This window comes from Telopea speciosissima, chromosome 6, assembly GCF_018873765.1.
Source record: "Telopea speciosissima isolate NSW1024214 ecotype Mountain lineage chromosome 6, Tspe_v1, whole genome shotgun sequence".
In the NCBI taxonomy this organism is placed as follows: domain Eukaryota; kingdom Viridiplantae; phylum Streptophyta; class Magnoliopsida; order Proteales; family Proteaceae; genus Telopea; species Telopea speciosissima.
Window position 1 is genome coordinate 13575946 of NC_057921.1, and position 15350 is coordinate 13591295.

General features: G+C 38.0%; 1 protein-coding gene across 2 annotated transcripts; it reads left to right on the forward strand.

The window, feature by feature from the left end:
- Nucleotides 1-10514: 10514 nt before the first annotated feature.
- LOC122665041 (ABC transporter A family member 7-like) lies at nt 10515-13439 on the forward strand. 2 transcript variants are annotated; one of them, XM_043861097.1, is made up of 5 exons: nt 10515-10645; nt 11281-11552; nt 11586-11668; nt 12710-12789; nt 12928-13439. In XM_043861097.1, the coding sequence occupies exons 1-5, from the start codon at nt 10568-10570 to the stop codon at nt 12952-12954; spliced, it is 540 nt and encodes a 179-aa protein (XP_043717032.1). In that variant the 5' UTR covers nt 10515-10567; the 3' UTR covers nt 12955-13439. The 2 variants fall into 2 exon arrangements, with proteins under 2 accessions (XP_043717032.1, XP_043717031.1); XM_043861096.1 differs by lacking the exon at nt 12928-13439 and having other exon boundaries at nt 12710-12917.
- Nucleotides 13440-15350: the final 1911 nt, after the last annotated feature.

The following is a 15350-nucleotide window of genomic DNA, read 5'->3' on the forward strand; positions in this document are numbered from 1 at the left end:
TACTCGTCAAGATAGTCCATACCTAGGAGGAACCCTACATTCTGTGGTGTTATTAAGCCTGTGGTTATAATAAACCGAAGCATGCAACTGAATTGAATAACAATCCATTGGGGATCCGAACCCTAATATAGTCTTCTCCTGTATTTGCATATCATTGTTAGCTTAGATTCATTTCTTTCGTTCGTAGTTTAAAATCAGATTTATTGCACTTTAATTTTCATCACTCTCATCTAATCATCTTAGTAATTTAGCCTTCCAATTCCCCATAGATCGACCCCTTACTTGCTACTTGCTAGATTACTTTAGGGTTTTATTTTTGACCGGTTAATGACACGATCAGGCTCCGTTGCAAACAGGTAGGCCGGATTCACAGATGGATTATGTAGCGTAAATCCGTTCATGCGTTCATCCTCAGAGGACTTGGTTTGGTAAAAATACCAAGACGAACGGAACTATGAACAGATCCTTGGTCGTGGTTCCGTTCGATGTTCCGTGTAGTTCCAGGATAAAAAAAACTATAATTTTACGCTGGATGGATTTACGGATGGAATCACGATAGTGGCTCTATTCGTGCGTCCGTTCGCCAAATTTTTATAAAAACACAGCTGCGAGTTTTTCAAACTCATTTTGGCTCTCAAGGATGGATGGAACCATAGGGCAGGGGACTTCCAAGAGCCATCCGTTCGTGCCTCCTTTGCCTTCCTTTGGTGATTTTGAGACCCAACACCTCATGATTCGACTCCATCTATACAAGGTAAGGGTTCCACCTTCCATTCCTTTTTCTTTCAGAATTTCTTTCTCTTCTTTTCTAGGGTTTTTCAGTTGTCTTTCACTTCTTTTCCACTCCCTACTGAACAAGGAATAATCATAACGAACTTGTATATATTAATGCTTTTACTTGCATTCCCAAACCCATGTAAAAACCGAAATCATGCCAAAAATTTCGATTGAGGCTAGGGTTTGATTGAATCAAGCCCCAGCCGAAATCCTCCCACATGCCTGTCTAAAATATTATATCTTTTTTTTTTGTTCGGTTATAAACTCCATATGCTACTATTTTGAGTTAACTATGGTGTGCATATTTGTATTTTGATTGTGCTCAAAGTTCCTTTCTAGGAAAACACATATGCTAATTAGTTAAGTGCACCTATGCTTAGTTAAAATTCAAATGGGTTCTAAGTAATGGTTGGGATAAACTCCCAAATTCTCACTGTTTTGGGAAAGAACATCCAAAGCATGACTAGTTTCATTATATGCCCTATCATTTCCATGGGAGTTAATTCATTAACACTTCTTTAAGCACATTTGCTTGGTTGTGTGGTTTCTAGGGTAGAAATTTGAAGTCCATTTTCCCTTGTATGGATTCTCCCCAAATTCAAATTTTGTTGTTAGTTAAAGTTTTCACTATACAAGTTATGAGTTTGGAAGTTTGCTTAGAGACATGTGGTCACCAAGGGCATAGGTTTGTTTCTATAAACTTACCCCTCTCTTAACCCATACTCTTGGGAATTGTTTCCCCTAAGGATACTCACACAATCTATTTGTTAGTTATAGCTTGTCTAATTGGAGTGTGACTGCTCTTGTTCAATTAACTCCTACATGTATACATGTTTGCACCTACATTATATATATATATATATATATATATATATATATATATATATATATATATATATATACATACTAGTAAACTCACACGTGCATTTTGTTGGAGAGAGAGAGAGAGATACTTGTGTGAGAAATATTCGTAAACGAGAGAGAGAGAGAGAGAGAGAGAGAGAGAGAGAATGATATTGAGAGAGAGATACTTGTGTGAAGAATATTAGTATTAAGTGTCCTAAGTGACTATAATAGGTTGAGAATATATTTAAACATAAAAGATTCCATGCCATAAGAAATTATTAGTAACATTTCGTAAGAAATTGACAGACCATGAGCCAATTACACTATAGCCATATCATTACTGAAACCATCCAATTCTACAATTCAAATTGTGCCATCAAGCTAACCAACAAATTAGCAAAAGCAAATCAACTAACACATGTGGAGTAAAACAAAAAGATGTTTGTAACTTCCATTTCGACAAGAAACTGAGATGAGCTAAAAGATGTTTGCAAATCAACGAGCACCTGTGCTTAAATTTATTCCATTTTCCATAAAGAGTTCTTCTTGCGAATCAGGATTTCTGTATTCCTCTGATATTCTGTAGTGCAGAACCCAACACTTACACTTAAAACTCTCTCTCTCTCTCTCTCTCTATCTCTCTCTCTAGTTGAGACCTTAATGACTTAATTCAAATAACATCATGTTTGTTCTCTCTCCAACGTTGAATTATATCCATCTCCATTAAAGAATTGAATACCTTGTAAACATGATTACATACATAGACTATTGGTTTGTATATTACAACATCATCTATCAAAGTGGGCTGTCCATGACCATGCTTCTAACCTTTTCATCTACTGTGATACATGTTGAAATAACAATAACAACAATATTCATGACTTCAATGATACCAATATTGTTACTCTTTCCAAATTAACCCATTGCCATCCATCTTCCCAAACGAACCCATAACTGACAAGCTCTTGAAGTTGATGTTACCCTCGCTAAAGGTACTTGACTTCCTTGACCTCCTTATCTTCGAGGAATTAGTGTCTCCATCCATTTAATCCTTGGTCTTGCTCTTGACAACCACAAATTGGGCAATGTTGCTGTAGCAGAATAAGTAGATAGGGGCAGTGATGCATGTGGTACTGGGGTTTAGTTTGTTGGGGCAGCACAAAGCTAGACTGCACTGAGCACACATCTGGTGACCAGTCTTTATCAAAGCAAATCCAATACACCTCGATGTTGCTACCCTGTTTGAGATTAATTGCAGTGAGCTTGGAAAGCAATTGTATTTGATAGCTTAGTTTGTAAAAATTCTATACACGAGAATAGAAGAGAAAACATATCCATCCACCTCAAAGAAAAATATCAAATAAAAACAACTAAACTGGAAACATGAACCTGAAGTTAAGCTATGGAGGATGATATCATTGGATTCGGGACAAATTTCCAATCACCAAAGTTGATTTATATATAGAGTACTATGATCACACAGTTTTTATTTTTTGGGTGTAGATCACTTTTATCTATCTAATCATCATTCTCAAGTCCTCTAGAATAATATCATTCCTGCAGCTTCATGAGATCTGATGTGATAAGATCCACAATAGCTATTTTCTAAAGTATCTCCTGCTCATGTCACTGAAGATTCTTGGACTGTCATCAAGCAACATTTACTAAGACACATTCGTTCCTTTTGAGTGTTAATAACACATCAGAATCATCCTCATCTAGATTCTTGACGACGTTGCTGCCATTAGCAATCACAACTTCGAAAGCTCTCCCTTAGACTCAATGTTACCTTTCAACAAATACAACCATGACCACCCAAATGATCATAGACTGCTTCAAATATAATGATACCAAAGGGAGTGTTGTCTTTCCTTAGAGCTGAAAGCAACAGAAACATAATTTATGATACATAAGATCATCACAAGGAAAATGGTAGAGCTACTTCATAGGAATATGGAAAGTTTTGTAGCTAGGACACAATGGTTGCACATGGACTGAAACAAGGCTACTTCTTTTCTCTATTTGATTCAACTATGGAGGACGGTAATAGGGACATTAATCACACTCGAACAGGGGACCTAAATATATGTTTGGATGATGAGAGCAGTGGGTGAGATTTAAAGATATACTTGAAAATCAAACGGGCTTCAAATATGTAAAATTGTAACACTTCAATGAATTTTGGCTTCCATAAAGACTAAATAAAGTGAAACTGAAGGTAAGAAGCTACTAACCTGCAATTGCTGAACTACTAACCTAAGAAGCTAAGATACATATGGAGGGAGCATCTATATTTGTTGGGTAACCAAGCCATGTTGCATACTTTCAAATGAGAAGATGATAAAAAGAGTACCATATTATGACTTGAAGAAGGAATGTAATCTTTGGTCAATATTATGAGGAGAACATGTTCAAAACTATAGATTGCATAACAAAGTATCTCCTTTTCAGCTTTACATTGTTTAGGCATCTAAGGAAATTACATACAACACTCCATTATGTAGAAGAAAGGCCTCATGTAGCATAGCATAATGCTAGAATGAAAAAAAAAAAAAAAGAACAAGAATCTTTGGACAAAAGAATTTCTCTGGTTTTACAGTAGCTAAATAAAGTAAGAATGTTTAATGAATCTCACTCATCTCATCTAAGAATCAAGAGGAACAAATGTCGAGAAGATACAGGGAATGGATAAGAAATCAAAGAAGAGCAGACACATAAATCTCGTTTAAGGAAGTTGAGATTTGGAAACCTATAAGAAACACAGAAGGAAAGATGAGAGACGGATTAAGAAAAAATAGTTCCTCTCTTTTCTGAGTCGAACAAATAAAACAGATGGTGATTACAACCCTCATTACAGAAGCATACCATCATGTCTACACATATCCATAGATATACGCAAATATAGATAACTGAAGTCATCCAAAACACATAATTCAACCTTTTTCTTTGCTTCTGAAGGGAAAGTGTCTCTATGAATGCTCTATCGCAAGGTCTTCATCTTTACCTTTCATTAAGCCTGGAAGAACTCCAGTAGCATGCTCCCTCAACTGATCCAGCAAGAAACAATTATAGGAAAAACACTTTCAAGAGGGCTTCTATAACATTAAGCAGGAAGGAAAACAAGGAAGACATTTTCTTCTACTAAACATATTAGCCCTCAGTATAGCTAATAAACTCTAACAGGGTAATGCAAGCTGAAGATGAATAGAATGGAAATAATACATATAAGAATTATGAATCTTAAAATGAGTTCATTTTAAAATCAATGAAATACATATAAGATTGTTTCCCACCCCACTTCAATGAACAGGGTCTTTGAGACTATGATGTCACAGGCATGTGAAACATGTGCACCTCTCAGAACACTAATTGTATGCACATACAACCATAAAAGCTTTGTGAATATCCTGCATAAATACTATTTGGTATAAATTTTTTGAAACCATTCTCTCTCTTTCCCAGTAACAAATCTTAGAATAGTTTTAGGTTAGAAAGAGAAATGGTTTGGCCACAAATTATGTACAACTTTTTGAGTCAAGAAAGAGAACTAACACGAAAAAAGAACAAATATATACTAAGAGATTTCAATTCAACATTTTCTATTTACCTGAAAATATTCAAATATATGGTGCTTCAAGGGCAGAGAGTGAAATCAAAGGTTAATCCCAACCTGCAAAGATCAAGAGAGAGCAGAGTGGTGGTGGTGGTGATAGCTTTCTACAGGGGACGTCACCGGAGCTGGTTGCAGTCTAGGTCATCAAGTGTCCCATTTCCCTTCTCACAATTATTGAAAAATTAATATATTCTACTGTAGGTTAAGTTTATCCTCATAGTTTTGAAAACCAGACCAGTCATTCAACCATTGATTGAACTGGCTCATTTTTTCCTGGTCAAAACAATACTTATAACTGAATCCATCTCTTGTAAAATAAATACAAATGAGAAAGATGATCAACCAAATATAAAGCAAGATTTTAAAAAGAATTAGGTGGCTTCTGGATAAACTTCCAATTGTTTCACGTCAGAATTTCAACAATTTACAACAATATATTTAGGATTAGTAAGATCTCATGAAACCAACTCTCTAAACTTGAACCTCTTTGGCAGGTATAGGAAGCAACCGCATAAAGCACTTTAAAAATAAAGTTTCAAAGAGGAGAAATCAGATTTATGAAAGCAATGAGTCTTCTTCTAAACCAAGAGAATGAGGGAAGGTTGTCACCAGATTAAACTGCACAGTAAATGAATGTATAACCATGTTTTGAAAGCTGCACAATAGTCAAACAAATGATCAACTCATGTTGAACCAATACAGTCAGCCAGGAAGGCAAAGCTAATTACCAAATTATATATCAGCAAATGTATCATAAAAAACTAACTGAAATGTGAAATTAGACATAAATATAAGATCTGTATATTTCACCAAACTTTATCAAGTAATCAGATCTTTCTATTTGGGTGGACTTGCTCTTAACCTCGTCTTTCATTTCCCAAGCCTTTCTTTTGATGGGCCTTTGTACTTATTATTAAACTTGTTAGTGAGGGGGTCATCATGCAACTAATAATAGAAAATAATAAGGTTGAGGAAGAGAGGATTAAGCTAAGATCATAACAAGTTCTATGATTATTTCCCACCTCCTCCCCCCCTCCCAAAAAAAAAAAAAAAAAAAAAAAAAAAAAAGAAGAGAGAAGGTTCTCTGCGTTCATCTTTGTAGGGTGGATTCAGGAGGATAAGCTATGCTGTTCTCGGGCTACATGGCAAGCCCAAACCTACTCAACTATAAAAATTGGAAATAGAAATCAAAGAATTGAAATTACTTAAAATTACACCTAATTAAAGGAGACGAATCAGGATAAAATAAAAATGAAGAAAAAGAGAGAGAGAGAGAATATGGAATAGCATAAAAAAAAAAAAACAACTAAACATGATTTCCACTATTCAGCAATGTTGCATGTTGCTATACAGACCTAATCTAGAAACCACAGGAAACTGTGACTTCCTCTTCAAATTGAAGCTGTTATAATATTAAAAATGTACACACGATGGAATGACACCTTTCAAAAGAAGTAATAAATAGCTTAAAATACTCAGATCAAACACTCATTACCCTAGAGTAGAGGCACAGGTGCTGGTGCACTGGTGCGCTAGCATAGGGCGCTGATGCTGGAGTTGGGACTGGATCATGCCGGCAGACAAACTGAGGCCATGGGGCTGTTCCTTCAGAAAAACAAGAGTGGCAGTAGCAACAAAACAGAGCTCAGAGAATTGATTCTCTGGGCACGGAGATGGTCGTTGCTGGGATGGACGATGGCAATTACAGTGGGTGGGGTTTACAGGTTCGAAAGGGGTGGATGGTGGGTTGCAGATCCGACAGCGACTCGACCTTGTGGCCACAGATGTTTGAAAAGGGTATGTTTATGGATTTCGTAGGCGCGGTGTCTTCAGCAGAGATGGGGTGAAGAGGGTAGCGTGTCGACTTGCGATCGGTAGTAAGAGTAGAAGTAGTTACAAATAGGAGGGATAGGTTTTTGGTAGCAGACGCTGGAGATGCAAAGAGAGAGAGGAAGAGTCTTTTGGGGGAGAGGCATGAGTGTTTGAGAGACTGGAGGGAGACATTCTGGTGGGGTAGCATATTTGATAGGTATCAGTCTTGAGACTCGTGGGAAGAAGTTTCTAATAAGACTGATTTTGTGAGGAGATGCGTCTGTTAGTACGTGCAGGAAAGAGAGCTTGTGAGAGAACACAAGGGATGAATACGGGTGTCAAGGGTATTTTGGGTAGTTAAAAAATTGGAAAAAAAAAAAGAGTACATGGCCTTAGGAGACCTAAAGTTGGACCGAGAACAAACACTTGTGTGTATCTAGGTTGTGCAGAAGACAGTGCTGCAGACCGATTTTTGGATCTATCAACCAATGTGGTGATTGAATCTAGGAATGCCATATTCTTTGAAGATAAATTCCTCAAAAATAAAGGTCTGACCTTGCCTGATTTGACTGAAATGGTTACAGAATCACCTTTGGAATCTGAACCAACTGTTCTGACATTACTCCCACAATGCTCCCTGAATCAGAACCTAGAAGAGTATCTACTAGAGATAGAGTACCCAAAGATTTTGGTGAAGATTTTGTGATCTACCATTTAGAGTCTGATCCATCCACTTATAAGGAAGCGATGAGATCTAGGGATTCACTGCTATGGAAAGAAGTCATTGATGAGGAAATGAACTCTTTAATGCAGAATGAGACCTGGCACCTTATTGATCTGCCTAGAGGGGCCAAGACAATAGGGTGTAAGTGGGTACTGAAGAAGAAACTTAATCCGGATGGGTCTATAGCCAGGTATAAAGCACGATTAGTAGCTAAGGGCTATACCCAAGTGAGAGGGATAGATTATTTTGACATCTACTTCCCATTCTGCTATTTGGCAACGATAAGGATTCTTCTTACCATAGCATTTTATTGAGCACTATGTTGTGCATCAAATGGATGTTAAAATGGCTTTCCTTAATGGAGACCTAACAGAAGAAATCTACATGAATCAACCTAAAGGGTTTGTCATGGAAGGTTCTGAAAAAAAGAGTTTGTAAATTAAACAAATCTCTCTATGGTCTTAAACAAACACCTAAATTATGGCATGAGAAGTTTGACAAGACCGTAAAGAGCCTTGATTTTCAAACCAGTAACTCGAATAAGTTCCTTTATTTTTTGTCTGAGTCAAACAAGGTCGCGAATATTTGCTTGTATGTAGACGACATGTTGATTCTAGGTTCTGATCTCTCTGTAGTGAGTGACATTAAAGAAATCTTCTCCAAAGAATTCGACATGAAAGATCTTGGTGTGGTAGACACCATTCTTGGAATTAGAGTAAGCTTCGATGAGCAAGGGATCACCCTCAGTCAGTCTCATTACATTGAGAGGCTACTTTCTAGTCGGGGATACAGTGATTGTAAACAGATTGAGATACCCTATGACTATAACAAACGGTTGAAACCTAACACAGGCCACGCCGTGAATCAGTTAGAATATTCTAAACTGATTGGTAGTCTCATGTATGCGATGAGTTGCACTAGGCCAGATATAGCCTTTACGGTAGGCATGCTGAGTCGTTTCACTAGTAATCCTGGAAAAGAGCATTGGGATGCCCTGACGAGGGTGATGAGATACCTTTAGGGTAGTTTTGGTTATGCTCTATGTTATACTGAACATCCTCCAACTTTGGAAGGATATTCTGATGCATCTTGGTGCTCAGATTTGGGAGACAGCAGATCCACTAGTGGCTATATATTTATACTAGGAGGAGCAGCTGTAGCATGGAAATCCAAGAGACAGACTGGTATTGCTCTGTCATCTATGGAATCGAAACTTTATGCTCTAGCTTCTGCGGGAGATGAAGCAGAGTGGATAAAGGATCTGATCATGGATATTCCATTGAGGAGTTTTAAGTTAAACTTTATATCTATATTCTGTGATAATCAAGCAACAAAGACGATAGTGAATAACTCACTCTTTAATGGTATGAGGAGACACATCAGGCTGAAACAGGCCATGCTGAATTATCGAACAGAACAAGGGATTATCACTTTGATTGATGTGAGATCGAAGGATAATACGACAGATGCCCTTACAAAGGGATTGAACAAAGATCGAACATTCAAAACTACGAGGGAGATGGGGTTAAAGACTATTTAGTCAGGTCTTAACCTAACCCAGTATTATTTCGAATTATTAGAATCTCATCTAGGCTTGGAAAGCATTCGGGATAGTTTACATATTTTAGATAACTTAGTTAGGTTACTAAGTATGGGGGTTTGTGAAACCATTCTAAACTTGATGGTGTAGTAAATTCTTCATGTGAAGTTTCCTTACTTTGTTATTCCACAAAGGAATATGAAAAATGTCTGATATGTTTCAATGATATTGTGCTAGTCTTTATGTCATTCCAATTTTGATGACATGTCTTTCATAGTATGGTGTACCATTCCAAATTTGATGATACAATATAAATCTATGACTGATATGACGAACACAGTAGTCCAAATGAAAACATGGTATGGTCCTTATGATAGAGACTATATACGATCGAGTTATTGTAAAGAAACTTGATGATGATGCTTATTGTTTTTTATTTACCTTCAGCCATATATGGAATGTACTAAGTTCTTATTTTTGAACTAGATACTATTGTGCAAATGATTGAATTCATGTTATCTTTTGAAATTCATATTTGACAAATTACAGAGAATGGCGAAGATGGAGGAGAACGGTTGAACCTGGATCTCGATGAGGATGACTTACTTGATGAGTAAAGTCACATGGATTGCAAGGACTTTTCCTTTTGACTATTTCTTTTGGTTTAGCCACTTGCATGTGGAACTTCGGATTTATTGTTGGATTTAGTTTTGATCTAAAACCCTAGTTTTATTTCTTGAAGTTTACTTATTGCTTACTTGATTTTTTAGATTATTGATATTCAATTTATATTGATTCAATTACTGATTGAACAATGGTTTTTTATACATGTGTGGTAAATATATATAGAACATAGGAGGAGATTGTAAGGGTATTTATGTAATATCCCTTCATATGTTCTAATATAATCCTACTTGTATTAATACTCAAGCTGTGAGGGGCAATCTAGTAATTAGCCCATCTGACCTAAACCCTAGTTTCCTATAAATACTAGATGGAGGCAGCAGTCTGGGTATTCCAAACTAGATACTCAGGGTGTAATGCTTTAAGCAACCTTGTGCTTAAACCCTGAACCCTAACATCTTCTCTGGTAAAACCCAACTTTCTTTTTCTCTCTTTGCGTCTCTCTCTCTCTCCCTTATATGTCATTTCATGATTCTCTCATTCTTCAGTTCTTCTTCTGAAAACTGTACAAATCTTCTAATTGAGAGTTAAGGAGAGAAGGGCTGAAAAGGGAGGAGAGGAGAAGCCACCAATGGCGGATTCATCGCATAGAGCTGCCAGTTTCTTGACTCAGGCAAATGCTCTGTTCAGGAAGAACCTCATTTTCCAGGTCTGCAATTTCACTTCATGCACTTTCTTTGATTTTTACATTTTCAAAGATCAGTGCTTGTCTCATTATTTTGGAAGGAATAAATGGAAATTCCTTTGCATGTTTTATTGTTTGCTGAATCCGTGAAGTCTTATTGGGTTTAGTTAATGTTAGACCTAAAATCTTAAATTTCTCTTCTTTTATTCAATTTGATGTTGGAGTAAACAGGCACAGTGATATAAACTTTGATTCCTAAAAAGAGGTTGATTTAAGTCAGTCAGTAGTTGATGGAAGTTAAGCCCTTCATTTGACTTCAACTGCAATTCCTCTGTACTTCCAATTTTCTGTTCAGTTTCTCTGTCTATATAAAGCCTTCTTTTGCTTTACTAATGAAGGAACCTTAATTTGATACAAGTAACTGAATCAGGAATTATGGTTTTGGTTTGGCTTCTCCTCCCTACTCCCCTCTTTTCCTATGTCTCAAAAGAAATCTCATGGGATGGAAATGGTTACTGGCATCCCTAAAATGGTAGTCACTGGCCAAATAAAGTGTTTCCAGAGAGTCTTTCTGATGACTATGCTACTGGATAAATTTAGGGGATTTGAAATTGTTCTTAATGATATATTGATGATATTCCAACCTCTTAATTTTGCAGAGAAGAAATATGAAGACAAATATTAGGCTCATATTATTCCCATTATTTCTCAGTTTGCTGGTTTTGCTGATCCAAACGTTGATTGAAAATGCACTGAATGGCGATCCTGACGAAAGGTGTGGCTGCTCCTGCATTGACAAAAATGCAGATGGTTCATGTAAAAGAACTGTCTGTGGGATTGCGTACTCGGATTTGGAACAAGCAGGATACTGTCCCATTCGTAGGCCTCAGGAATGGCCAGCTTTATTGCAAGTGCCCGATCTAGAAGAACGCGCTGTAAGGACTGACTTTACTCCATTTAAGGACTTGCCAAATAAGTCCTGCCGCCAGAATGACTCCTGCCCAGCTACTATACTTCTTACTGGGGGTAACAGATCTCTTGGAGAAAGTATGTTTCCCTCTTCTGTCCTACTATGTTTTCTTATCTCATTTATAATTGTTTTTTTTTTACTAAACGATCATTGTATTAAAGAGAAAAAGGTAAAAAGCAAACACAACACCCAACCACAAGAAAACTACAGCACCTCAAACACACAGGCGACCTACATTCAATTACCAGAATCGATATCTTGGCCGCCCCATGGCGTCCTGAGCCAATTGTTCCTCAATGTGTCTAGGAAGATCACAGTTGGTCACTGAAGAACCTGATTTCGCTGCTTGTTTGGCCAAGTAGTCCGCTATTGGATTTGCCTCCCTGAAACAGTGAGTTATTTTCCAGTTACAAGAGTCCAGATACGGTTTGAGAACCATCCATCTCTGCTGAGCAAACCACGGGATGTTCAAGGACTGAATAGACAAAACCACTAAAGCCGAGTCGGATTCAATCCACAGCTCTCTAAACCCCATCTTCCTGGCACTGAAGAGACCATCAAGAAGGGCTTCATACTCCGCCACATAACTGCTAGAGACCCCCAAGTATCTGCTAAACGAAAAGACCACTTGCGCTTGGTGATTACGGAAAACACCTCCCGCACCCGCCCTTCCAGGGTTCCCTAAAGAGCTACCATCAATATTTATTTTGATCCAAGTAGGCAGAGGCTTACACCAGAACACCTCAGAGATGTCATTAGAAGCCGATGTAGAGGTAGCCAGACCTATAGCTCTGACACATCTCAGGTCTTGAACTGTCTTGACTCCCTTAATCACCATCTTACATTCCTTTAATTATCCCTTAATGATCTCAAGAATCTGCCTTTGGCTGCGAAAATAGTTCTCATAACACCTTATGTTCCTCTCCTCCCAAAGAGTAGCGTAGGTGACAACAGCTCCTACAGCCCAAGGATCCTTCACATTCGTACATCGCCGCTTTCTTTTCCACCAATCCCAAAAATCAGCAATGGGATCTGGCTGATTGGTTCAACTTTTATCTGATTGATGAATTTGATATTTATATTTGTTCAAATTCCGACAATTCTTTTTATTGTGACAGGTGTAGCAAGAAACTTTTTCACGGGTACTTTCACTCCAGATTCTTCAGATATGTTGCACAGCTTTGCCAACATCATGCTGGTAACATTCCCCCATTTTCTTGTTCACTCTTTCCTTCATCACTAAATTGCACTGTTGACCCGTTGTCCCTATCCTTCTTAATTCGTTCTTCATATGCCTATTGCTATGATGCTGATATGACTTTTAGGATGCTTTCAGGGTTCATCCTCAGCACCTGCTTTTTAACAATTTTTTGGAGCCAGCTTTCGGTTCTAGGCTTCCAGTTTATATCCTACAACCTCAGTGTGTGCCAAATTTTACACTTTCCATTCCCATCCAGATAGCTTCCCAAACAGTGCAGCAAGGTGTGGATGTTTTGATTCGTTTATCTATACATAATTTGTTTATTTATATTTTTTTCAAATTTTCCATTCTTCAAGTAATTGCTGGGCATGAATTGATACGGGTATCTACCACAGCCACAAATCTTTAATTCATCTAATATGAAATCTTAGATACCCATCTGCAAGATGCAAAAATATTTCCAACTGCCGGTACGTATACATGGTACAGGTGCAGAGGATGAGGCATATCCTTTGTTTCCACCATTCTGTCCAATCTGACAAAAGAGATCTCTGGTGAGACTCATTGACAGTTGAGAATGTAAACCTGCATAGGATCCATAAATACTTTGCTGTGGTTGGCAGGAAATCGGTAGACCATGAATCTCTCTCCCTCTATAAAAGTATGTACTCAACTTTTTTTGTCCAATTTTTCAGATACCCAAAATACCCCTAATATCCCTTCCAAAGACCAACAAAAAAATAAAAATTACATTCTTCCCGATATCTCTTTCTCACAAGCTATCTTTCGCGAACAGACGCATCCCCGCACAAAAGAGAGTAACCCCGAGAAGGTAGGTCGCTACGACACTCTCTCTTTCCCTCTGATCCGTCCCCGTCCCTCAACCATCTCTCTCTCTCTTTCTCCATGGCTCTCCCACTTTTTTCATGACCTTTCGCCTCGCTCTCCTTCTCTTACAATTTGTGGAAACTGGAAAAATATTGGCGGCAAACGCAGAGGTGAGAAAAATATTGAATGCAGTCTTCTTGCTTATGGACCTAGGAATCCTTGAATTATGCTGTGTATTGGTTGTTGCGAATATGAAAAGTGTCGGATCTAAAGAGGCTTTTGAAGCTTTTTTTTTTTTTTCTCTCCTGCTCTGTTTCTGTTTTGATCAAGCGGAGATCGTGGTTTAGAGTCGGTTTATGTGGTTTACTTTCGGCTTTTAGTTTGAGGAGAGACGAACATGACAAAAACATCAAGTGGAGGCGTTTGTTATGAGATTGTAGGTCAAGCTGTCAAGACAGTAGGATCCGATTTTGACAGCAACTTGAAATGAACTTTTAATTAACTTAAAGACATAACTAGGTAATGGTGTCTTATAACAAAATGCAACCCTATGAGTCTAGTTTCTAAAAAAATTGGAACCAAGACAAATGGAGTTCGGGTGGTGGAGTTATATCATTTTAAATAAGAGAAGGTCAATCTGCAAAGTAGCACAATTTGGTATTTATATTAGGATTTAATATGTATGTATGGAATTGGGTTCTCATCATCAAATCAATCATGAAAATTGATGTTTGGGTCTAAAAATGCTTTATCTAAAGCATTCAAGGTGATGAGGGTCATCATTAGTTTAACCTAGAACTAGGATTAAATCCAAGGGGCCCTAGAATCAAGGGATGGTACCTTCCTTAGACTGTACATTTGGTGGTGAGCTGTACAATCGCAAGGAGTTGGTGTTTGCCTTCTTAAGGGTATGTAAGTCCTCACCAACGGGGCTACCTGATTAAGTTCAACCACGGGTTCCATGCACCACAGTGTACTAGTAGCTTTGACCTCAGGTTCTGAACCTTCAACCAAAAATTTAAATTTGCCCATATTTTTAGGCACGGGTTTAACAATAAGCCTCTAGAAGCACAGTCCAAGTCAATTTTGGTGCAGTCCTCCATCCAGTCCTTAGCTCTAGTGTAACCCTCTAGAAGCATAGTCCAAGTCAACTTTGGTGCAGTCCCCATCCAGTCCTTAGCTCTAGTGTAAGTCTCTAGAAGCACAGTCCAAGTCAACGTTGGTGCAGTCCTCCATCCAGTCCTTAGCTCTAGCGTAAACCTCTGGAAGCATAGTGAAAGTCAACTTTGGTGTAGTCCTCCATCTAGTCCTTAGCACTAGTGTAAGCTCCTAGAAGCACAGTCCAAGCCATTGTTGGTGTAGTCCTCCATCCAGTCCTTAGCTCTAGTGTAAGCCTCTAGAAGCACAGCCCAAGTCAACTTTGGTGTAGTCCTCCAATCTTTTGCTCTACTATAAGCCTCTAGAAGCTTAGTCCAAGTCAACCCTGGTGTAGTCTTCCAGTCTTTTTCTCTAAGTGTAAACCTCTAGAAGCGCAATCCAAGTCAACCTCAGTGTAATCCTCCAGTCTTTTGTCCTAGTGTAGCTCTCCAGAAGCGTAGTCCGCCGGCCTTTCATTCTAGTTTAGTCATTCAAAAGAGCAATCCGAATCAATTTTGCTGTAATCCGTTAATAAGTCAGTCTCAATCCCGTCGGTTAAACAAAACTCAAAATAAATATTGCCTGAATAATAA

What these genes read in the sequence shown, in the direction of transcription:
- LOC122665041 (XM_043861096.1), top strand. Translation starts at nt 10,568, where the DNA reads ATGGCGGATTCATCGCATAGAGCTGCCAGTTTCTTGACTCAGGCAAAT. An exon ending in GGAAGAACCTCATTTTCCAG is followed by an intron (nt 10,646 to 11,280) that starts GTCTGCAATTTC and finishes TTAATTTTGCAG; the next exon opens with AGAAGAAATATGAAGACAAA. An exon ending in TAACAGATCTCTTGGAGAAA is followed by an intron (nt 11,669 to 12,709) that starts GTATGTTTCCCT and finishes TTATTGTGACAG; the next exon opens with GTGTAGCAAGAAACTTTTTC.